Source organism: Dunckerocampus dactyliophorus, chromosome 2, assembly GCF_027744805.1.
Source record: "Dunckerocampus dactyliophorus isolate RoL2022-P2 chromosome 2, RoL_Ddac_1.1, whole genome shotgun sequence".
Taxonomy (NCBI): Eukaryota; Metazoa; Chordata; class Actinopteri; order Syngnathiformes; family Syngnathidae; genus Dunckerocampus; species Dunckerocampus dactyliophorus.
In genome coordinates this window covers 35,612,232-35,638,339 of record NC_072820.1, presented here as the reverse complement: position 1 = coordinate 35,638,339, position 26,108 = coordinate 35,612,232, and the positions used below count along the sequence as shown (strand labels likewise).

Here is a 26,108-nt window from a genome sequence, read left to right as displayed (position 1 = left end):
TGGTGCAGTCCAGTTCCAGCAGGGCCGCAGTGTATATTTATAGATGCAGTATACTTTGTGCTTCATCAAATAAATAATAAAACACAGACATGGCCCAAAGAGCAAAAGAGAAAGGTAATTCATACTTGAGTGGAGCCCATATATATAAGGAGCCCTGAGTTGAGTGCCTTTAGTGTATTGTGCGTGCTGTTGTGTATTTTTGACATTGTGCACTTATGTAATATCGAGAGCAAACTTCCTTAACAGAAGCAGCCTTGTGGCTAGTTGATTGAAAAGCCTATACACATATTTATAGAAGGCATGAGCTGACATTTAGCCAAAAAGAGGTGACCCTGCAGCAGTGAGTCCAGTAAGCATGGCCTGCAGGCACAAATGGATGTGTCCATTCAAGAAGCAATAAAGGGCTTTAGTTCAAGTACACCATACAATTCTACTTTTGTATCCCAAAGAGTTGTGCTTCCTTTTCCCGCGCCATCTCTTTCCTGTACCTCTTTTCTACTCTGCTATGTCTGACCTACTTTCTCCGATTGCTGCAGTGCTCTCCCCCTCTATCGCCCAAACACACACAGCTTCTCAATCACCCTCCGCCAACCACTTCCCCCCATGCCGGTGTGTCTCGGGGAAGCAGGATAGCACCAGCGGGACCTGCTCATTACGCTTCCTCATTGGCTGGGAACCAGAAATGTTTCACACGTACAAATGAGGGCAAGCAGGAAGAAAAAGAAAAAAAAAGAGCATTGCCCTGAAGTGCTATGCTGCTTTTTGTTACTATTATTTCTTATGACATGTGTGATGTAATGTATACAGCTATAGATAATCACGGCACAAAAACCATGGCGGGAAATCACACTAAAAGTTATTCTTGTACAAAAGCTTAACTTTGTACTAAATTCTAGAGCAGGGTTACTGTATACAACCCTAAATAAGGCTGACCAATGACTGAACAAACAGCGACAGCCAATGATGGGACTGTAGAAAGTCTGACTGATGGTAGGATTTGAAGAGAAACTCAAGTCACAAAGGAGGAAAATAATAAATGCCAACTTATTTAAGGAAATCCCAGCTACATTTCAAAGAACCCGTTATGTGAAATTGTTTAAATAAGGAATAGATTGTTGGTAAATACCCAATCAAATCATACAATGAGACAGTACTTAATCACGATACAGTAAGTCAGCGTAAGAAGATGGGATTTAGAAAGAAATAAGTCACAACGCAGCAAAAGAATACATGCCCAGTGGCATTAAAAAATGTTATTTGAAATTGTTTGAAATGAAATGGAAATGGTAAAAGTAAAACTATAGCAGTACTTCACATCAGTAAATGAAATCCTATTTTTTGTGTGCATTCATAAGACCGACTAATGACTGCCAAGAAAGAACACTGACAAAAAAGCCAGCTGATGAGACAGCATGCAAACGGTCTCAAAAGTAAAAAGTAAAACTGAAACTGAAAACTGAGTCCTTGGCTCAGTCAACACTGCAGGGTATGACACCCAATTCTTTTTGTTAAAATCCGATTCTTTATGTGGTCATTCACATTACCAAAAAAAAAATCTCGTCAAATTTGTCTAGGGCTGCAGCTCGTGAATATTTTAGCAATCAAGTATTTTACTGAAAATGTTTGCGATTAAACGAGTAATTGGAAAATACATATTTTGCCTGGTTAAAGAGCAATTATAAATGCACAAGAGAAAATAAAACATTTCACTAAATAATGACCGACCATTTGCGTTCATTTTTTAGATTTCTTAAATTCATATTGTGCATAGGAACAAACTGTATTTTCTTGGGTCTGATGGACTGCATGATGGTGCTTTTGTACGAATACATGGGAAATAAACTGTTAAATAATTATAGCTCAAGATAACAAAGTTATTCCGCACGGTGGCCAAGCGGTTAGCCTGTTGGCCACACAGTCAGGAGATCTGTAGATGTGCTTTTGGCGCTGAATTTCTCCATCCAGACTGTAACTATTTACTGGAAAAGAAGAGAAATAATAATTACTTTACTAAGACATTACTAAGACTGACTGCATATTACATTATGTTGATGTCTGTGCATTTACAAATCCTAAACTTAGACAGGCTGAAATGAATAAGACAAATATTATTTATAAGATATTGAGTTTTTGCAGTGTTCAAAGTAGACACCTTCGGTAGTAGAACACATTACTCTCAAATAAGAGAGTGAGACACGTACTTCCTTGTTCCTTGTACAGGAAGAGCTGCTCCGATCAGGGTTTTTTGCTGCGGATTCCGATACCGATCATGTATGAGTGAGGTCGTCTGATACCGATACAAATACCGATCACATGGATTAACTGTACATTTTTCTATTTATTTATGATGAATGCTGTTGGTCAGGGGCACCATTACACAATTCCAAGGGCCCCTGGCAAATAGGTAATTATTTAAATAAATAAATTTTTGGGGGGAATGTCTTTTTTTTGGCTTTATTAGTGTGAAACAATTTTTGTACTATTTGACACAAATTGATAATACCAATACGAATGCATGGGAAATAAACCGTTCAATAATAATAGCTCAAGATAACTAAATTAGGCTGCACGGTGGCCAAGTAGTTAACATGTTGGCCACACAGTCAGGAGATGTGGAAGATCTAGGTTCGAATCTCCGTTGGGCATCTCTGTCTAGAGTTTGCATGTGGGTTTTCTCCGAGTACTCCGGTTTCCTCCCACATTCCAAAAACATGTTAGGTTGGCGAGTCTTAATTGTCCATAGGTATGAATGTGTGTGAATGACTGTGAATATGTGCCCTGCGATTAACTGGTGACCACTCCAGGATGTACCCCGCCTCTCGCCCCAAGTCAGCTGGGATAGGCTCCAGCATACAAAATACAAAATAATACAAATAAATATCTTTATTAAATAGAAACGTGTCCTGCTTAACTTAAAAGAGAATAAACTGAGTAGCCAGGTGGCAGGGGTCTCTAACTTTCTCACTATTAGAGCTGTCAACTATTTGTGTTTTATTTATGACTGGCAACATTTAAAATGTACACTTTACACATTCCTACACACATACTGTACACATATTTTATTTACCAAGCACATCTCCACTCAAACAGTGTGGCCGTCGTCTTCATGCTATGTTGTGCTCATTTGTCATTATATAAAGGCACAAAGTCTGAATTTCAACAGTTACAATACAAAACTACTAAGAGTTGAAGCAAATATTCTTTGACCCTTTGTGAGCTACTCAAAATCACCTGGCGAGATAGGAGACCCCTGGCTCGACACACTCATGTTCATTAAACAGCTACACACAAATAGTGGGATTGAGATTTAGAATACCACTCACTCGATCCCACTGCCATACCTTCCATAGAGGAAGCAGAGGCTGAGGACACGAACGCGGACAGTTCCATCACCGTGGCTGAGGTGTCTGGGGTAGTCAAAACACTTCCCAGTGGCAAAGCTCCGGGGGTGGATGAGTTTCACCCTGAATTCCTCAAGGCTCTGGATGTTGAGGGACTGTCTTGGCTGACACGTCTCTTCAACATTGCATGGAAGTCGGGAACAGTATCTCTGGATTGGTAGACTGGGTGGTGGTCCCCCTTTTCAAGAAGGCTGACCGGAGGGTGTGTTCCAACTATAGGGGGATCACACTCCTCAGCCTCCCTGGGAAAGTCTATTCCAGGGTGCTGGAGAGAAGGGTACAACCGTTAATCGAACCTCGATTACAGGAGGTGCAATGTGGTTTTCGTCCTGGTCGCGGAACACTGGACCAGCTCTACACCCTTGCAAGGGTACTGGAGGGTACTTGGGAGTTTGCCCAACCGGTCTACATGTGCTTTGTGGACTTGGAAAAGGCATTTGACCGTGTCCCTCGCGGTGTCCTGTGGGGGGTGCTCCGGGAATATGGGATTGGTGGTGCGTTACTACGTACCATTCAGTCCTTGTACAACCGGAGCAGGAGCCTGGTTCGCATTGCCAGTAAGTCAGGCCTGTTTCCAGTGAACATTGGCCTCCACCAAGGCTGCCCTTTGTCACCGATTCTGTTCATAATTTTCATGGACAGAATTTCTAGGTGCAGCCAAGGTGTCGAGGGAGTCCAGTTCGGGGGCACTAGGATCTCATCTCTGCTATTTGCAGACGATGTGGTCCTGATGGCCTCATCGGGCTGTGACCTGCAGCGTTTACTGGGACAGTTTGCATTTGAGTGTGAAGCTTCTGGGATGAGACTCAGCACCTCCAAATCTGAGGCCATGGTTCTCAGTCGGAAAAGGGTGGATTGTACCCTCCGGGTTGGGAATGAGGTCCTGCCCCAGGTGGAGGAGTTCAAGTATCTCGGGGTTTTGTTCACGAGTGAGGGAAGGTTGGAGCGTGAGGTCGATACGCATATCGGCGCAGTGTCTGCAGTAATGCGGTTGCTGTACCGGACCGTCGTGGTGAAGAGAGAGATGAGCCAGAAGGCAAAGCTCTCAATTTACCGATCGATCTACGTTCCCACCCTCACCTACTGTCGTGAGTTTTGGGTTGTGACCGAAAGAACGAGATTGTGGATACAAGCGGCTGAAATGAGTTTCCTCCGTAGGGTAGCTGGACTCTCCCTAAGAGACAGGGTGAGGAGCTCAGTCATCCGGGAGGAGCTCAGAGTAGAGCCGCTGCTGCTTCACATCGAGATGAGCCAGTTGAGGTGGCTCGACATCTAGTCCGGACGCCTCCCTGGTGAGGTGTTCTGGGCATGCCCAGCCAAGGGAAGGCAGACCTAGGACACGCTGGAGGGATGATGTCTCACAGCTGGCCGGGGAACGCCTTAGTGTCCTCTCGGTGGAGCTGGAGGAGGTGGCTGGGGACCGAGAAGTCTGGGCTTCCCTACTGAGACTGCTGCCCCCGCAACCCGGACCCGGATAAGCGGAGGAAAATGGAATGGAACACCAATAGTGTGACACAATTAGTATAATGAAAACAAAATAGTAAAGTTTTTCAGTGACACTTGAAAAAGTTAGTACGTACCCCGTGAATGATGATATCCACTTCCCCGTGGAGAAAAACGAACTCCGAACTACCCACATTGCTTGTTTGTTTGAAAATCTAAATGTCACTCTGGTAAAAAGTCACATTTGGAGTCCGAAGACCAGACCAATACATAGTACACCCAGTGACAGCTACGCAAACCGTGTAAAAAAAAAAGATGCACACATAGTCAAACAGAGATAGGTTTGGTAAGGGACTAATCAAACACGCTGGCATCGATTGGCGTAGCCTGTGTCAACCTCAATACGAGATGCGTCATTTTGTTGGCAACCCTATGTGACACAGCAGACATGTAGGATTTGGCACCGCACGGCAATCGTTTTTTGTGATCGGCTTTGCATACGCCGATCAAGTGTTTTTTACGGAAATCGGACGATATTGATGGGTGGCCGATCAATCAAAGCATCCCTATATACAGGTCACATGTGTGTGAACGTAGTCAAAGCGTCAAAACCTAAAGAATACAGACTTACTAAAGTTACATCATTATTTGAAATGTTTTGAATAAAGAACGGACTTGAAGAAAAGGACAAAGTTAGGAAAAAAAATAAGAACAAAAATAAGAACAAAAACACAATAATAATAAAACATTTAAAAAAAGTTGACATACCCAAGGAGAATTTAGTAAAATTTCCTGCAAAATAAATGCATTTTATATGTGTACAGATAAGCTAAATACATTTGCCCCACACATGTCCACTTTATGGTACCTTCAAATCCAAAATATGTTAAATAGAGTTCTGTATTTTATAAACCATTTTAAAAAAGAAATGCAACTGGGGTTTTATCACTTCAGTCAGCGTGCATTTTCTTGCACTTTGCTGTTTAAGTCCCTCCGTTATGCGCAATGTAACGGTACAGTCATTGGTCAGCTTTTTAGTCACTGTTCATGCAGTCATTGGTCAGTCTTATGGTCAAATTTTGATAGCACATCACACTACAAGTTTAGCAGTTTAGCAGGACTGACTGCATCATGCACACACGCTCCACCAACACAGCCACAAAAATGCTATAAATATACTGTAATAAAAGAAACAGCTTTTTCAAGCAACCCCCAAAATAAATTTGCTTTCTGCTAATTACAGAGCATTACTTTTTTTGTACACATTGCCACGAAACTCTCATCAGACTGAGCCCAAACAGTCACACCAAAAGAGTGGCAAAGCTCCAGTAACACACACAAAAGAGAATGGAGTGGCAATGCTACAGTCACCTCTTCTACAGTATGTGGGCTACACAGGTGGAGGCACAGGAGGGGGTGGACAGGTGGGAGGGAGACATGACGACGCTCCATTGGAGAAGCATGAAGGATAAAAAGTGGGATAAAAATACAAGCATGGCAAGAAAGGAATGCCAAAAGGGGTTTGAAAGCACGAAGATTGGTGAAAGGTAAGAAGGCGAAGAAATCAACATGAGAGTCCGAATGTCACGTTAGGCTTATTGTAAACTTTAAAAGACATACTATATAGACACTGAAATGTTACAAAGATGCTGCATTACGTTCCTATTCAAGCAGGTGACACAAGTTTTTAAGACTATTTTTAAACCAAAACAACGTATTGATCGTGTTTTAATGATGGCATTAACACAGCAAATAAAAACAGCGTAGACATTGATTAATGTGCTTTCTCGTAGAATTAAACATGCAAGGCCATCAGTGATTTGTTATTATATTTAGCAAACCTAACTAAAAAAAAACACCAAAACAACGGCAAGGTGTGGGAATGAGTTTTCTCGCTAAATTGAAATAAAACATCATGTTACTTCCCAAAAAGCAATTAAAATAAAGTACTTCATTTTAGTTTTTCCTACTCAGTTGTGGTGCAAGCGCTACAAAAGATTGCCCAATGACTGAATGAACAGTACGGATGTGAACGATAAACCGACGCGACTGGATATCCGATTTGAGGAGCGAACGATTCCAATTTGCCGGTAATGATTTTAATCAGCCATAAATAACAGAAAACAGACGTTCATTTAGGAGGTCTTTTTTTTGGTCTTTGTCTAAACAATATATATATTGAATAAACAATATAAGACAATATATGTATTTTGTTGACTTTATTTTTGCCAGTGCCTTACAGCATGCTTGGGGATATGATATGCTCTTTTACACATTTGAAAATACTGTAAGAATGTCACTTTCATATAACTGGCATCCTAATTTTACAATCTAAGATTAATATCTACATCAACAAACATAAACCATAGAATTGAATCGAATCAAATCATATCAAACACTGCATCGAATCGTATCGAATTGTTCTGTTTTTGAATCGTAACTTAACCTGTGTATCTAGATTCGAATTGAATCGTCTATCGCAAAGAGATTTACATCCCGAATGAACAGTGATGAAAAGAATCAGATTGTGCATGGATGTACGACCTAATGAGAACCATGAGTCACAGCACAGCAAGAATACATGCTGACTGATGTAATAAGAACCCCTAACAGGTTCACTGTACCGTCATTGGCCTCTTCAGTTGCTGTTCATGCGGTCTTGTTCCTTCATGTAACTTGTCAAGCATGTCCGAATAACATAAACCCTGACCAAGACCATCATATATCGTTTAAACCTACTTATCTTTGGACAAATGTCTTTTAAAATCCATGAGCAATAACATAAAATACATGTAATTCCATGATTTAGCCCATATTTGAAATGATTTGTGAGTATTTACATATACAGAATGTAAACTACAAAAACATTCTTCCTCATAATATTACAAAAGTGCATTTATTAACCCCAAATAGCTACGCAGTTGTAAGCAGGGCTCTAATAGGAGGCGCTGAATAACCATCGCCAAGGTTCATGCTTGAGCCATTTCAAGATGGTGGATTTACATTAAAGATCTAAACAATATTGATCGTCCATTTAAAGGAATCGCTCATCAATATTCAGCAGCATGTCGAGCATGTAGAAAAGCAGTGAGCATTTACACTCGGCCCGTCGCTTTGTTAGGTACAGCAGCACATGAGCTCTTCGCAATACCAGTTTTGATTGGCAATAACTAGTCTGTAGTTTGCAGTAGTGTTGTTTGTGCCTGCAAGATGGACAGAATATAAGATTTATGATGTTTGCAAAGACACATGTGTTGGCTGTACATGCACAACACACATGTTTGTGCCCTGCAGAACTCACGCAGCGAGCGACACAAGTGATCAGCACGAGACAAACACGCGCTCGGCACGTGCACCGGCCTGATCTCAGAGAGCGAGTGGTCCGCTGTACGAGTGCCGCATTGAGGCGAAGGCGGGAAAAAGAAAGAGGTGCAGGAAGATGATCTGTCACTTCATACTTATTTATCTCCTCTGGCGCTTCTCTTCCATGCATCTCATCCCCTGCAACATGAGAGTGTGTGTGTGTGTGTGTGTGTGTGTGTGTATGTGTGTGTGTGTGTGTGTGTCGCTCCAAATATATACGATCCGGTGGCGCAGTGTCATATGGGCATGAAGCCTAATGCATTAAATTTCCTACAGTAAAACCGACGTGTGTGACACCTGCAGCCCACATGACCTTCAAGGCCCGATGGAGTCTCCCTCGCTCTCTAGACTCTCAAATTAGATTCCGAGAGATCATCAACATAAATTTAAAACATTGAGAGTCAGAGAGAGAGAGAGAGAGAGAGGGAGGAAGGAAGTTGAGAAAGACAATGGCGTGCTTCTCACCAATCCCATGTGAGAGAGGACGGCGAGAGGGGACATCAACAGGAGGTAGCGGGGGCGTGGGGGTGTATGCGATATAACCACGTCGAGATGGCTTATATTTGTACATGGCGGTACGCCACGCTCTTTCTTTAACGGGACCCTTGTGGTGCTGTGTTTACTGCGGCACCATCCAGAAGAGCTTTATCATTACAGTATTACACACAGCAGCACCCCCTTACCTCCCTCCCCACACCCTGCCTGCTGCTCTCGGTCACCATGGCAACCACTGCGTTATAGCCTCTGCTTTCAGACACCAAGGACAGGACTGAGTCAAATAGTGCGCCGACGTACAGCCGGAATATCAGCGACGGGAGCAAAATGATGACCTGCTTGTCAAACGCCTCAAAAGGGTTTATCAACAGAGCTTTGTGTTTTTAACGCTTGAGCTACATCTGCATAATGGTGCGAGAGCTAAGCATGATCGCTGCAGACTCAGCACAAATTCGACAACGCTGACTGATGATCTCAAGAACAAGGCATGAAAAATCAACATTTAAAGGGTGTGTAATGGAAACCACACTCGTCCTCATGCTTTGAGGTGGACGAGGACGAGCTGATGCGGCACGAATGGCTGGTGTCCATCACCTCCCAATGTAGCCACTTATCTTGCAGCGTGAGTGTAACCTTGGGGGGGGGGGGGTTACTGGAATAGCCTTCCATCGCATCAATATCACCATCACCATCATTGGCAGCTACTGTATCCCAGTTACACAGCAGCAGCAGGTTCATTGAAATGGAGAGCAGATCACAGTCAGAGTCAAGGAAGAAAGTGTGAAAAGACAAAAATTAAGACATGGCGTGATGACTGGACCTGAGAGAGCACAAAATTCCTGGGGGGTTTTTCTACATTCCACTTTTAAACACGTATAACCCCCAATTGTAAGGCTTCTTTATGTGAGTATTACAAAAATTTGATGAACTCAAATGCATCTATTGGAACCACACCAATACTGCAGGCCATGTGTAACATGCTGCATTCAAGACTACTGGGAAATATCCTACTTAGAGCACACAGCGTGCCTTCGTAAGGCTTCTTTATGTGTGTATTAGCTGGGAAAGTTCATCAAATGCATCCACTGGAACCACAACCATACCGTAGGCTAAATGTATAACATCCTGCATTCAAGACTACTGGGAAATATCCCACGTGCAGCACGTTCTACTCGAACGTCAAAAAAAAACATGCCGACTACACTTGTGGCCATGTTTTTCAACCAATCTTGATCAAATTTTCCAGGCATGCGATGGTCAGTCCCCTAAAGGTGCGTGCCAAATCTGGTGATGATACAACTAACCACCCTAAAGTTACAGTGGGTGTTTTTGTAAAGCCTGTGTGAGAAATTTCAGGTAATAGCGACGCCACCATGTGGTGTATTTCTCAGAAAAATAATAGCACAGACAACACAGAAGGAGCGCATGTTTTGCTAGATTTCCACCCTTTTGTGTGCAGCCGTTCAGGAGTTGAAGATTTATCTTACACAAACAAAAGCGTTCATCTACAGTATGTGAGTGAAGCAGGGAAGCCTTTTGAACACTGTATATAGGAAAATCCACTTTTCTCTCATACTACTACAATAAAATCTACTGAAAGGCTGTTATGTCAATGAAAAAAAATATCATACTTGGACTTATTTTGGTACCCTTTATTGCTCTTTTTGGCCCCTCGAGGAGGACACAGTATCCTAGCTAAGGTGTGAAGGATCAAAAGCATACATCCCAGTTATGCTGCAAGTACATAAGCAGGCGTTTGCACGGAATTTAGGAGCTATAATTAGCTAATCCGTACATTTGTACTGCATATGTATTCTTTCTTGGGAGCTGAAAGGTGGTTGCTTTTGGAATAGATCCTGCTCCATTAACATCACAACACAGACTTCAGTTTCAGAGATTCCCTGAATGACTCAACTCGTTGAGATGCTACGGTTGAATTGGTGAGCTCTTTCCCACACACACACGCACAAGTCTATAACGTCACAGTCTTATCAGCGCTGCAGTGTTCACACCCCCTCCCGGCCTCCCTTCCTCTGTTGCATTTGCACTGCAGTGCTGTCAAACATTAGCGAAGACAAACAAATAGTAACAAGTGAGCTGCATGTGTCCTCTCCTCTCTCATCTGCTTTGTATTCAGCACATATTACTGCAGCATATTATGTGCACTTGTCCTTGCGACGCAGCCCCCTTCTTTCTCTGCCAATCCCTCTTTCCCCTTTTTTTTGCGCTCCGCCGCTCTGCACACTATTTCGTGTCCGAGACACACAAGCAGAGTTTGGTTATGACACCTCTACACAAATTTGTCTGTGTCTTGTAATCTGCCTGACTGCGCGCTACCACATGCACAATGCAGGAATGCATAGTTGTAGAACCCAACTATGTATCCCACTGGACATCCTCTGATTGTGTATATATGCCAGGGGTCACCAACGTCGTGCCCACAGGCACCGGGTAACCCCCCACGACCACATGAGGCGCCCGCAGGCCTGCTTTTCATTCAGGCTTTTAGTTAATAATGTGAGAACACTAGAAAGAAATGCATTCTGAAATATAAAATGTGAGTTGCGGATACCAGCATTTTGTTCATGTTCTGGTAAAACAAGCATATTCAGTTTGTTTGGGTTCAAATACAGTAAGTTATGAAAATGAATGTCACGAAAATGAGTAGCTCTTGGTTTTCATTTTGTAAAAGCAGTTCTCACAAGAAAAAAACGTTGGAGACCACTGATATATGCAGTATAGACAACACACATTAAAGACTAAAACCAGGGAAGAGTGAGACCTCCGGCTTCCTGCCTGTCAGTCAGAGCTCCACATGCCAGTGCTGACTGAGCACTTAATAATATGCAAAGTCAGGTGTTTAAGATTGACTTTGCTGGTGTATACAACAAGTGGTGAGTCACTGGTATGTTCAGGCCACCGCTTGGACAGGAGGGCCCTTCGCAAACAAGCAGATGGTCACACAGGAACTGACCCAGCGACGTCTTCCAATAGCTGTTTCCGAAGGACTAAACAGAAGTCCAGCCTGACTGTTGCTACTTATTTTAGTAAATTTGGCACAATTTAGTCAGAAAAATGCCACATTTTCAATTATGTATTTAAATATAATTAATTCATAATATTTTTTAGTGCTTTACTTTAAAGGGATAGTTTGGATGTTTTGACATGAAGTTGTATGACATCCCCATCAGCATTGTAGTCCAATAACAACGACTTACCCCCCACTTGGTCTCCTAAGTCTGTCACGCTTCGCAGGACAGGAGCGTGTACTTCCTGTCCTGCGCCATTATTCTGGCAAGCTATGCTTCCGGGGTGGTGGAAGGAACTGCCACTCCACGCCTGGTGGCCGCACAGCTGCGGTCAATACTAATCACTGACAGTTAAAAGACCAGCGCCGTCGTATGCGCCGCGCTGGTTCATTGTTGTTGTCATTTCCATCGTTGATTTTTCCGTGCTGTCACCTACCTGTGTATAGTTGATATTATTTTTCCCACAGAGTTTTTCCTCTGTTACTTTTAGTTTGTTCCTGTCCTGCGCAATAAAATTACTTTTATTTTTGCACCTTGCCGCCTTCTCTCTGCACCCTGGGGGTCAACCTGCCGACAGCTTCAACGTTCGTGACAAAGTCCAGTTCTGGTCAGATTTCTGTGATGAACAACGTAGTTCCACTTAGTTGCCGGGGACAATTGAGTAAAGACGTTGGCTTCTCAAAACAATATGCATTTAAAAGATGAATACATTTGCATCACAAAAATGCCTTCTCAAAAAAATCAGACCTCACAAAACGCTTGCCGTTATATATTTGTCTCCCGCCGAACGCACAGGCAACAGTGCACAGGCATACGGCTTTTGTTTGTATAGCTGCGACACACTTTAGGTACACAATATGAGTGAGACCTGTATGCAGTAGACCTCCGCTTTTCACAGGGCTTGCGTTCCAGGACCACGAACAAATGGTGAAAAATGGCAAGTAATTGATACGCCCATAAAAATGCTCCTCCCCACTCCAAACCTGCCTGCTAGTTGGGCGTTGACGTTCTCCTCCGATTTCAGGTCAACATTAGCAATAAAAGTGACTGTTGTAATTATAGATAAGATTAATTTCTAGAAAACTTCCCTTCTCTCTTCAATCGCCATTGTTCACTCGCAAATGGTTTAAGCCCTAAATATGCCTTACACACTTCTTGAACACATTTAAAGTATAAAATGTATAGCTACTCAGCACTAATGGATGATAATGTAAACTGATTGATGAACGGATGGAATTATTGTAGTCAGGTTGTAGGTAGTCCAAATGTGGAGCATTCGAGGGCAGCCAAAAAGTGTGAAAAATCAACGCTTGCCGAAAAAACATTATCAGTGAAGCACAAAGACATAATAAACATGTAAAAATGTTGGCCTTTCTAACTGTGGTACATGTATGCTGTATATTTGACCTGTTTTGTCACTTAGTTATACACACTGTTAAAAAAATAAAGGGAACACTAAATTAACACATTTTATTCTTCTTCTTCTTCTTCTTCTTCTTCTTCTTCTTCTTCTTCTTCTTCTTCTTCTTCTTCTTCTTCTTCTTCTTCTTCTTCTTCTTCTTATTATTATTATTATTATTATTATTATTATTTTTATTATTATTATTGGGGGTGTCTTCCTGTCCACCTGTTGTCTATTCCATTTGCACAACAGCATGTGACACTAATTGTCAACCTGTGTTGCTTCCTAAGTGGACAGCTTGATTTCACAGAAGTGTGATTGACACTGTGATTGATGAAGTGTTCCCTTTATTTTTTGGAGCAGTTTATTATAACCAACTTATAGAGAATGAGATGTGTTTTCTGCGGAATAAACGGCCTACTTACGGAGAATAAAAATAATAAATGCTGAATCGGCGATGTGCGGGGATCCACTTTATCAGAAATTGTCCCTTCACAAAGATAATATAACGCTCAATGAAGTTACCATTGCATCACACTGAGGTGTTCTTATCTAATTACCGGTAGGTAAGCAAATATTTGATACCACAGGTGTGGACTCGAGTCACGTGACTTGGACTCGAGTCACAATTTTGATGACTTTGGACTTGACATTAACATCAAAGACTCGCAACTCCACTTGGACTTAGACATTACTGACTCGGGACTTGACGCGGACTTTAGTCCGATGATGCTTGAGATTTTCAGTGAATGTTGAGTATAATGTGTCCCCATTTAAGGTATTCAGCTAATGTGACTGTTATTAAGTCATTTCCAGCAAAACAACACATTTTCCCTTTGAAGCTGCCTCATGGACTGCATCGATTAACGGCCGATCAGGTTTAACAACAAGCATGTGTGGATTACATTTCTGTGCACTGACTAAATCCTGACTGCTATGACAACACACTTTTTCTGTGACTAAACTCTTGCCACACTGTCTTATTTTATTAAAAATAATAATAATAATAATTCAAAATGCAATCATTGTATTTGTCAAATTTAATAGATTATTACACTGTTAAAATGGCATTTTATTTGGTAAATGCTAAACATTGCTTATGACTTGTAAGGACTCGAAAATTTCAAGCCTATGACTTGGGACTTGACTCGACCTTGACTTGAGACTTGCAAAACATTTTCTTTCTCCCAACGCTGTCAGAAGCACCACCACTGCAAACTCCATCCACAATAATAAACATATGGATACATGAATGCCTCTTTAAATGTGTCCATCAAAAGTGTGCATTATTATCTTTGTAAAGACACAGCTGTTGTATGAGATATCAATAGCAGGTCCACACAGTATTCGTATTTGGTAAACGGGCGTGCCTGCATGAGGGTGCTCCTCGGGGGTCACACGGGGGAGGCGTGTCGAACACTGTGATTTATCCACGCGCCATAAATGCGAGCGCTCAGCAGAATGCTTTATGGGTCGCTCTACTTACAGAGTATGAGCCCGTGTGTAAAGGTGAGTGTACTGAGAGGGATTTATGTCCACTCAGGTGTTTGAAAGGGTCAAAAGTGAGATGCATTTTGTAATGGAAGTGGATAAATGAGTGTTTGTACCACGGGAAGTCCTTTAGTTACACCATGGCCTGGTCATTCCTCATGAATATTGAATAACGTCAACTTTGCTTGGCATTAGTGTTGTAGTTAATGCACATGCTCTCCAGTGGGCTTTTCCTGACTGCAGTCTGGAACCATGGCCAGGTCCAAAGCACACAGGAGGTTTTACTACATGGTCCTACTAATTGACTGGGAGCTGATGCAGCAACCAGCAAGGCTAAATGAATGTCAACAATGGAAAGCAAAAAAGAGGAAAGCAAATAAAGGGCAGAATTTTGAGTGATGGAGAAATGTTGGTAAAGTAAAATCACTAAAAAAAAATCAAGCCATCAAATGCTAAAAGCGATACTGACCAACTAAAAGGCACCCATCAAAGAAGAGAAAACAAGCTTATTGAGTCAAATCAAGCAGTAGGCTCAAGTTTCAGCTCCCCCTGGAACCGAAAGACTTTGGTTTTGCTGCCAAGAGCTTGAGCTCACTTCAAGAAGAATGTTTTGCTTTCTAAGACGAGGAATCAGGTCTTTTAGAATCATAAAAGCTAGGTGTTGACTTGTTTACTTGCAGTGCAATGGGGACACCCAAAGGCCCATACAACAATAAAGGTAGCGCATCACTCATACAGTACTGAAACTACATGAGTGGTACAACTCAAATATAAGCTTGTGTATATTTGATTTCTGCCGTATCCCTGGGTACTGTCGCCTGTCCGCCTGACGGAGCGCTGCGGCCATCTTGTTTACGTGTGTTCCACAGCGGAAGAAGATGCGAGCGTCTTCATCACATACACAAGAATGGGCAGGCGACAATGCGAAGGGTTACGGAGGGAGACAAATATTTTTTAGAGGAGGCATTTTTATGATGCAAATGTATTACGCTTTTGAAAGCCAAACTTTTACTTGAATGGCCCCAGCAACTAAGCGGAACTACGTTCCTCGTCACGGAAATCCGACTAGAACTGGACTTGCGGGACCAAGAGTGGGGGTAAGTCACTGTTGGTGCACTACACTGCTGATGGGGATGTCATACACCTCATGTCAAAACAAACTGTTCCTTTAATGTGCACTGGACATGTAACTTTAATACATAAATAAATCAAATCAATACATTATCTGGAAACTAGCTTCCTGCAGTGGTGCATTTATTCAAAATGACCATTAAAAAGTGGCAATGTGTTGTTTGTAGATGACCACTGTGTACTCCACCAGGCATCTGGTGATAAGATACTGTGTGGGTTCACATCTATAAAAGGATGATGAGGAAGCTAAGCAGTCAAGTCAAATGATATTGTAAATTAGCTGTTTAAAAAAAAAAAAGCTTCAATTTTTGGCCCAGTGCAGTTACAAACACGCTCAATTTGATCCATGATGGCCCCTGTAATAAAATACACAAAAAGACTTCAAATAATCCACGCTACGCACGCTCACGAACACACGCACAAGCTAGAGGTGCCATATAATTAACGCAATCGCTTCCCCTGCCAGTTAAGTTGCAGTAATACGCATTGTATAATAATGAAGCCACGGCACGTGTAATTAGGCCAAAGCCTGAACGCATGCAGAGCAGTGTGAGTGCGCCCTTAGTCAAATGTCCATCCAGTATTCAAACGTATTTCCCTGACACAGCTGGACAAAAATCAAATCTCTCTCCGGGGTGATCTTCCATTCCCCTTCGCTCACCTGTCAATGCATCTTATTTTGGGTTCTGTCCACCAGTGTTTTTCTAACAGGGGACAGCACGTCCCAGCTGGGGGTCGAATTTGTGTTTATAGCAGCACAGTGCGCTCCAACAACACCATTGAAGCTATGTGACCTTCACGGAGGGGATCCAGTGTTGCTCCTCTAAAGTTAGCAGGGATAAAATGCAGGGTGGGGGACTTTTCACTATCCCATTATTCGACTGTCATGTTTTAGATCCTCTTTTGACCTCAGTAGGTCAAATAAAACATTGTTTTGGCCACCATGACATGATGAAACATGTGTGTCCTGCCTAAGCATGATAGTGTTCCCCATCCAGAGGTCACGGGTGTTTTACCTCGTGAGACTACAGTATACAGTATGACATGCCTCATGTGCCTGCTTTTGTTTTCTAAAGCTTTCATAGGACAGCACAACTTAACTGGCAATGTTAAATTCATATTTTTGTTGTTGACAAATACAAAATACAGCATTCAAATATTAAGTAAATTCCACCTTTCACTTTTTGGACTGATATAGGATACCAAAATGAAGACGTTTCTGCTTGTCTTTCGTTTTTTTCCCCGCGAGGGGTCGCTACAGGGAGACGACCGTGTGATGATTTGGCTTACTTTTTAGGCCGGATGCCTTTCCTGATGCAACTCTGGCCCGGAATCAAACCCGCACCCTCTGCCAGGAAAGACAGAAGCCTGTACCATTACACCATCAGGGATAGCGTGTCCTTTGCCAGGAAAGGCAGAAGTATGTACCATTACACCATCAGCGATAGCAAAATGAAGACATAACACTTTGAAAAGGGAGTACAAAACAAAATGGGGGAAACACAGCATCCAATGAATGCTACAGTGGAATGTGTTTAAGTCGACATCCCTCCAATTGGCTGACTCGCGTCAACATAAGCAGTTGTTGACATAACCAAAAATAGCCGTCGCTTTCACATTTACTTGGGACTTTGGTGAGAAGAAGAGAATGGCCAATTTTTTTAACCCCACAGTGTGTTGACATAGGTTTCCCGCATTTGTGCAACATTTTCATGGGTGCATTGAAATGAAATTGATCAAATAACGGCTGAGAAGTCTACCGCAAAAGACGAAAAGACGAAAGAACCTTTGGTCATATGCCAATACAACAACACATGTGGACCTAAACAAATACATGTTCCATGGAAATGACCTCCTTGGGTCTGAAATTGTATATCGACTTTGACTTAAGCATGTACTTTTTAGTAATAAAAAAAGCCCGGTGGACGAGGACTTCAGGTTCTACTGTAGTTGATTGACTCAAAATATCATTTTTTAAATTCATTCAAATCAATCTTAAATCACACTCCTTTTATTATGAAACTGCGTGGGCAGCGTGATGATTGTAGCAACGTTCTTACTTTTAGGTTACATAGCAGCAAACAATGTTTTTTCTTGAACAACACATTTCAGCTGAAACATACCCACAAAAACAACTGACAACACTGTCATATGCACGCCAGGCCACCACACTTTGCCGGCGTATACTTTATGTGCAATGTGAATGAAGACTTGAGTATGTAATGCAACACACTGCATGCATTAGTGATGCAGTAAATGTTTTGTGGAGAAGCAACTACAGTGCTCTGTTACGCCTTTGGCGTTTTGACTGTGACGCACGCTTAGACGAAAAACTTGATTCTTTCAAGACTAGCGTTTCAACAATTCAACAACGACTTTATATTAATGTTCAAAAACATTTCCGTTTCGTTCCATTTTTAAAGGAAAACTGCACTTTTTTTGGAATTTTGCCCATCATCAGTAATCCTTATGTGAGACATGAACACACTTAACCCACTCATGAACACATGAACACACTCTTCCTCTTTTCTGTTTGTATATGTAAAGATATAAAAAGAGAACAAAAGAGACAGCTCATTACCGCACGTAACAGGAAACACCTGTGCCGCTTACAAAGACCGCTATTAAAACACTCCAAAAGCCTCCACAACAAGGCTTTTATGGTTTTATACCCACGCTGTAACCATGTAGTAACAAGCACACACGATGGCATGTAATACTTACAGTGTTTTGCCGTATTTTGGTCCTCTTAAGCATTACCAGAACTTCCTTCCTGGACGCATTGATTTCACGTAGCAACATAGAAACCAACGCCTACACCTAGCGTTAACTTTTCCAAACTCAAAAACAAAAACAGCAGCAGCCCCAATATGAATTCTTACCTTTCGGTAGCGGCCTGAGGCATTGAGAGCACGGCGCTGACGCGCTGCGGATGAGTGTGTGGTGAAGCTATTCGCTACCCGGCTAGTAGCTAAGTGTGACAGGTGTGACAAGGTGTCAGTACATGTCAGTGTCAGTGTCAGTACATTAGTAACGTAGTTCAATTGGCATAACAATGTTAATAACAATAATAACAGTGTCGCTGTAGCTTAGTTAATATGCACGTCACAGTAGAGCGTTGTTGGCACTTTTTGGAGTGTTTTTCAGAAGGCTTTATAGGAAGAATAAGTGAATAGTCGACCATTCAACGATTCAATTCAGATAATCAGATCAGTCCCATTAGACTATCAATCTCGCCGTCAAAACATATAAAAATGTCATGCGATCAAGATTGCACCATTCTGACCACATGGGGGGTGGCCACGGCTTTGTTTTTCTTATAAATAGCCTATTTTGATACAAAAACAGCCCAATTTGTGCCGGTAAACAATTGAAAGTGACGTGTGAGTTTACCAGAATGCCTATACAGTGTTCCCTTGCTCTATCGCGGTTCACCTTTCACGGATTCACTGTTTCGCTGATTTTTTTGTGCTTTTTTTTTTTTTTATTACAGCGCATGAAGGCTGTTACAGCCCGAGCCTGGCCCTTGAAGAGGAATGGTTTTGTGGGAAGTTGAGTGTCTGTCTCTCCCTCGCTCATCTGTTTGCACCGCCCATTGTTTTCTGCATCCTGATTGGCTAGACCATTGTCAATCAATCTTCTTCATACCTTCCTGCCATGTCTCCTGTGTCATCGCTTGCTTGCAAGCTTGTAAATTAATATTCGGTTCGTCTCCAGTAATATGTGTTAACAAGGATACAAAAACGCTACAGTCCAGCAGTACGGCACCAGGACGAAAAGGCGCAGTCACAAGAGTGAAGTATGCGTGAGTTACTTAATAATTTCTTGTGTTGATCATTACGGTTGATCATTTAAATTCAAACGAAGGTTTTAACTTTTTTGTTTGTGTTTAAACAAGAGAGAAATGTGAGAAAATGTCATTGCCTGTCTGAGAAAAGTGTAGAAAGTATATAGTGGGGGGTTTTACAGCTTTAAAACATATATAATAATGGTTAAAAAAAAATGAAGTTGGCTACTTCGCGCATTTCACTTATTGCAGGCTATTTTGGGAACCTATCCCCCGCGATAAACGATGTAACACTTTAGTTACCAAGCATTAATAAAATCACCAGCTACAGTGTGATAATGCAAGGTGAGCGCTAGCTTTGAACACAATGAAGACCGTCAGTATCGATGGACTTATTGGCTCACAATTGCTGCTAAAAAATCATCCAAAGTGTGCAAGTATTTTGAAAAGGTTAAAGATGACTCCGTAAAGTAAAGAGCAACTTGTGTCAGCAGCAATGTTCCCTCTAAGGTGCACGCGTGCGCAATCGCGCACTGCTCTTGCGTTCTCAGCACACAGCAAATCCATGCAGCACCCAAAATACAATCCAACCTGAACTGTAAATAAAATAAACACATCATTTATTGTGTACCATTTTGCAATGCAACTCAGTGACTGACAGGGAACAACAAGCATACAACACAAAGACGAACACTGTCCAGCCAATGATAAGATCCTGTTAGGATGTATTTACATACGCAGCCAATCGATTCATTAACAGCGCATTACGTAGTACATAGCGCTGTTTTGCAGGTTAGCGTATAGCTAATGCTGCAGCGGAGTTAAGAGAGCTAAATGCTGCTTGCCAACCCTTTATTGTAGCGAAACAAACGGGCAGTGCAACATCCACTCACCAACTCAAAGTTTTAAAAAAGCGGTTCTTTAAAGGTGGATTGGCTGTCTGAGTGTGTGCAAACAGACAAACACAAAGTGAAACTGGGTGAGATTTTTTCATTTTCGAATGAGAAAGGACTGCTTAAAAAAACATGCTGCAAAGCCAAAGTAGCAAGCGAGTTTTCAGAGTGAAACTTGTGGAGTGAATGTGTGGTGTAACTGCATGTTTTACTGCCGTGACTGTATTTTGATGGCCGGACATACCGGATACCGGAAGTGTTGCGCCGAGTTTGTGTTGCTGAAGGGACCGGAAGGTCGGTTGACAGTTAATTATGATTTTTTTTTTTTTTTTGGACAAAAGTAAACATATACAACAAATATGGCATAAATGACAATTTCCAGGATAAAATTGTGCCACAACAGGTTGCTTATAATAAAAAAAAAGGAAACCTAATTAACAATATAAATGGTAAACACGAAAAGAAATGGAAAATGAAACGATAAACTGGGGTTTTCTACAAGATTTAGATGGCTAATTGTATGAGACAATGGGTGGTTTTGTCTGAGGTTGAGAATAAAGAAAGCTACATTGTGGAATCCTCCTGTTTGAAACCAGTCATGTACAAAATATGACAGAATGGTAGTTTTGAACAGGCGCGGTGCTACAGTGTGCATGTCTGAAGCCGCTCACAGAGGTGCAAGGAATGTTTTTGTGTATGCTCAGATACTTGGACAAATTAGGGGGAACATCGGTCAGCAGTGTCTTACATGTCACGCAACCACCACCAACGTCATTGAATATCATTTAACAGTGAAAAGGTACGCTGTTACACCAACTTCATTTGACATCTTAACAGTGAATTTGAAGGCAATAAATGAGGCTGTTAACAACATTTTTGGCAAATTGTTGTTTTTCAAGCCATGTTGTTCCTATTCTATGTGTACTTTTTGGATGTGTGCAAACCGTTTTCCAGTTTTCTCCGTCTTGCTTTCTGTGTCACTAAATCAATCAAGGTACTCTTTTTGGACACCTACCATGTTTATTTGTTTATCTGAGTGTTTTAGCTTGTTTCTTTGAGGTGGACAAAGTTGCAAATGAGATCTGATTATTTATCGGGATTGCCAATAGCACTGCTCTAAAAAAAAACAAAAAAAAAAACATTCTAATATTAGTCGACTGTGGGCAAAATCTAACGAATCGGATTTGACAATGAAAATCCTTCGTGGAAGAAAGACCTAAAACAAACAACAATGTTTTTATTCTGTTTTAGTTAAAAACAAGGCATAATGTAAAATACATTTTTCTACCCCATTTTTAGCCCACAAGCACCAACTTGGTACGGGTTCTTGCTTGGCATGTGTGCCACCTATGCACCAAGTTTCATGGAAACCAGTGATGTAGTTTTTGCATTATTTTGCTTACTAACACACAAATAAGTCATTAAAACACCATATTGTATTTGTCTCCAAAAAAAAGTACGTATTGCAGCATTTTTTTATTTCCATGTGAAACTCAAAGAGGAACTATTGTAATATAATATATTATGACGTAACATAACATGTTTTTTTATTTTGTAGTTTGTTTTTTTTTAAGTAGCGATAAAGTATATGCTTTTTGTTGGACAGCAATGGCATACAGTATAATTTTCTGACTTAAATCACGGCTGATTGGGCACAAAAGATGCTGAAGTTTCTACAAAAACTTGTGTACAGTCTCAGCCAGGGGTGTGCCATTGTGCAGTGCAGCCATTTTCGGCCCGCAGTTCATTTTTTATTGACACTTGGCATATTCTAAAAACAAAATGATTCCTTATTAATGAGATGTATTATTAAATACTACACTAATGTGCTTTAGCACTAATAATACAAAGCTAAAATGTTGATGTTTTGTTCAGACTGCTTCGTGGCGTCCTCCGGATTCTTCCATTTTTCTCTATGTGGCCCTTGGTGAAAAAAGCTTGATTCATGGACCCTTGGTCTAAGCTAAAACTGTCCTAACTTAAAAGTATCAGCAAAAACAGGAGCGGATGAACTTATTTTAGACTCTTTGCCTATGACGTAATAAGATTGACGCTTTTCAACCAGGACCAAAGAACATGCATTATCATCCTCGAGTCAGTTTAGCACCGTAATGTACCCTGCTGATTCGATGACGAACCAAATCCCAACTCCACTTCATCAATACTGAGTCCTTACTTATTCAATTAGTATTTGTTGTCATTCAAAACAGCGCCATGGAAAGTAGACAGCTGAGGGGGTCTAATGTATGTAAAGCAGGCATGGGTCAATAAAGGCATCAGATGCAAATCATGTGGTAATGCAGCCTATTAAGAAGAAAACATGTGTGCCTATGTTGAAGTTCTACAAAATAAAAGCAGCTGTCGGCTGGAAGTAATTTTAATAGGAGAGCGCTGGTTTAAGAAGAAAAAAGAAAGGAAAAAAAGAGGATAATCAATGAAATATCAATCAATAGGCAGCCAAGCAGGCTTGCTTGGAAGATTGGATGGCTGGAGCCTGCAAAGATAATCGAAGATCCAAAGACAAGCCCCCTCCTCTCTCGTTGTTTCGCGTCAGGATTCCTCTTCCTACCTCTTATTGCATGCTCCCCCACTTTCACTGCATTTTCCCACCATTTCTCGCTCACCCCTTCTCCATTTCCACCAGCAGCAGCAGCACCCGCTGCACCTCTTTTCTCTTTCTCCAGCGCTCACCCCCTCCTCTCTCTGGTGTCTACTGCAGCAGAAAAGAAGCCAGCATAGACACCACAGCACTAGCATGTATGTGTGTTCGTGTGTGTGTGTTACTACGGTAAATACACCAGCAAGAAAACGCCAAAAAATGAAAAGAAGCTGTGTGCGGTGGGGGTGGGGGAAAGGGGGGTTGCATGTGTGTGTGTGTGTCGCATGCAAATGAAGGACAAGATTCGTTTGATTCATTAATTACATCACAGCCTTTAAATCATCCCTTCCTCTCTCCTTTTATTTCCTCTCTCATCTGGCCCTTTGTATATTTATCCTCCTCTTCTCTTCATCTTCTCCTCTCATGTCATTTGCATCTCAGGACCAAAAAAAAAGGGTTCTGCCGCGTCGGAAGGGGAAAAAAACAAGTGATCTGAGTCATGAAACAGGAGGTAAGAGGTTGCGTTTGCCCCCAAAGGTAGCAACTACACCTGCACTGCACTCTGCATAACCCCCAACTTGGAGTGGAGGTGCTTAGGCGCCGTATTGTAGCTAATAGTTGCAGCTACACAACAGTTTGTTGGTCTTTAAGATAGTGCAGATGCTCTAAAACATTTTTAGAAACGCATCAAATGCTCTCGAACAGGCTTTGCATGGCCCATGTGCCATAGGTTGCCCACGCCTGCTCTACAGCATCACAGTTGCTCTTCAAGCCCCGATGAAAAGACTCCTTAATGAGTGGAGAAGCTTGCAATAAATCAATCATGGACTTGGCTTAGAGTGACAAGTGAGGGCATATGGGCATATATAAGATGGCTTGAATCACACTAACTGTCCATCACAGCCTGACACTTCACCTTTTGAGGTGGATCCAACATTTACGGCCACCCTGATGTGCCTAATTTGTGTTATTTGACATGCATAAGCGCACCGATTAGGATTTGAGTCTACAAGGTTGCAGAAAAGTGCCATACTGGATAATCACATTCACATGAAACATAAAAAAAACCATCAAAATGCAGCACTGCATGGGGAGTCTGCATAGACCATACTGCAGCTGTCCTCATTTAGCACTCAGCCAGTGTTCAGCCATACACAGAAAAGGCACAATTTGGACAGCCAATGCACTCGGACAGACTTGTGCCTAAAAAGTCAGAGCCCACGCGTAAAAGGCATGTCGCGTTCGAGTCGGACAAGGAGAGAGAGTTGTCAAAAACAAGTAGCAGCACCAAGGGCAAACGTGCGGAAAGACAGCAGCCTCTTTGGTGCAAAATCAGAACATGTCCCATAAAGCACTAAAAATGGTTGGTAGTGAAGGCAGAAAGTTAACATATATACAGTAGCTGCCGTTGTCCTATCTGTATGAATTATTCAACGTCAGAGAGTCTTATTCCCGCAATGTAAGACATGCTATACAGTCAGGCATGGCACACATAGCAACAGCGAGAGAGGAGGTGGGGGTGCAGCTTATGAAAAGTTGTTCAAAAGTTATTTGGACGTGCAAAACTCACCCGGGCGTATTTGGATGAATAAGGATCCTCGAAGAGCGCCCATATTTTAGGCTGCCAGGTTTTCCACCAGCCCGCCCTCCTGGCGTCCTCCTGCATGCACAGTCTTTTCAGGTCCCCATCGGCGCCCCCCAGAGCCGGGTCGTCGTCCGGCGCGTCCGGCTCGGGCGTCTCGAAGCTGTCCAGCGCTTCCTCGGCGTCCCGATGCTGGCGGTAGTTCATCCAGCAGCACGCCTCCACGTCCGTCTCATCGATGCCCCAGAAGGCGAGCTCCTCCTCGAACAAGGGGCCGCACACGTCGTTGGGACAGTGCAGCTTGCCTGTGCGGTAGTAGTTGAGGATGAACGAGAAGACGGACGGGTGGCGGTCGAAGAAGAACTCGTCCAATTTGGGGTCGTAGTCGAAGTTGCTGAAGGCGTCCGGCTCGGTGAGCCACGACAGGCGGGTGCCCGGCAATGTCTTCAAGGTGCTCCGGTACGTCTCATGGCGCACCCCGCCGCAGTTTATCACGATTTTCTCGCTTTCCGACGGACAAGTCATGTCTGCGCTGTAACATGCTTTGTTGGACGACTTGTTCCCACCCTTGCGCCCTTTGAAAGAGGATACACACACCGAACTGAGCATAGAGGACCGGAGGGGGGAGGGGGGAGGAGGATGGAGGAGCAGGGAGAAGATGAGAGAAACCGGAGGGAGGAGGATGAGGAGGGAGGAGGAGTCTGCGGGAGGAAAGAGAGAGGAGATTTTAGCGGAATGTAGATTATCAGTGATGCTAATCATGGCAAAAGTACTGCACAATTAGGATGCAAAGGTCACCTAAATGACCTTGGGAGATGTTTTTATGACCAATCAAAGAGGCGGGCCTTACTTCCACACTCATTTTAGGAGAAGTCATTTAATTACCCCACCCGTCCTAGTTATGTCTCGCCCTTTCCTTCACTCACCCTGCAATCTCTAAATTGATCTTGCTCCAGCCATTCAAATCCTCTCCCTAATTGGGCCTGCATGTACACTCCATGTGAGAGAGTGAGGGGAAGGAAGGAAGGAAGGAAGGGAAGGAGTCCATGCATCCATGCGCTCCCTCCATCTTTTTGCTCCTGATCCTGAACGCATCTGTGACGTAAAGTGGTGCAGCACCATGTACGTGTGTTTGTTAATTGTCTCCCAAGATAGATACACACACACTTTAGATCCATGCTGCATGCACGATTATGTCACTTTCTGCCATGCGATATGTGTGTTTGGAAGACAGGTTAGTAGAGCTGTAAGAGGAGGATGCCACCAATCGTATATTTTAGCTCTTAAAAGGGACTGTATGTACTGTAGCGGGTTCCTCCAGCGGCCCAGAGGGCACCAACATTCGAACATACTGCAAGCATCATATCTCGCCTCTTCCTGCTTTGAGTTTGTTGTAACCTAATGATAGCAATTTGGCAAAGTTTAGCGACTCCCGTTGGCTATCATTGAATGTATAGCCTATCATAACAACAACATCAGTGTAAACTGTTGC

General features: G+C 42.5%; 1 protein-coding gene across 10 annotated transcripts in view; it reads right to left on the bottom strand.

Annotated features, from left to right (window-relative positions):
- kcnc3b (potassium voltage-gated channel, Shaw-related subfamily, member 3b) overlaps positions 1 to 26,108 on the bottom strand; it is a 74,325-nt gene that overhangs the window by 38,812 nt on the left and 9,405 nt on the right. For all 10 annotated transcript variants that reach the window (XR_008566485.1, XR_008566484.1, XR_008566488.1 and 7 more), the window contains exon 2: positions 24,605 to 25,317. Coding sequence is in view for 5 of the 10 variants with exons in the window: in XM_054756662.1 (XP_054612637.1) it covers positions 24,605 to 25,225 (621 nt within the window). In the remaining 5 variants the exon portion in view is untranslated. The remainder of the gene's footprint in view (positions 1 to 24,604; positions 25,318 to 26,108) is intronic.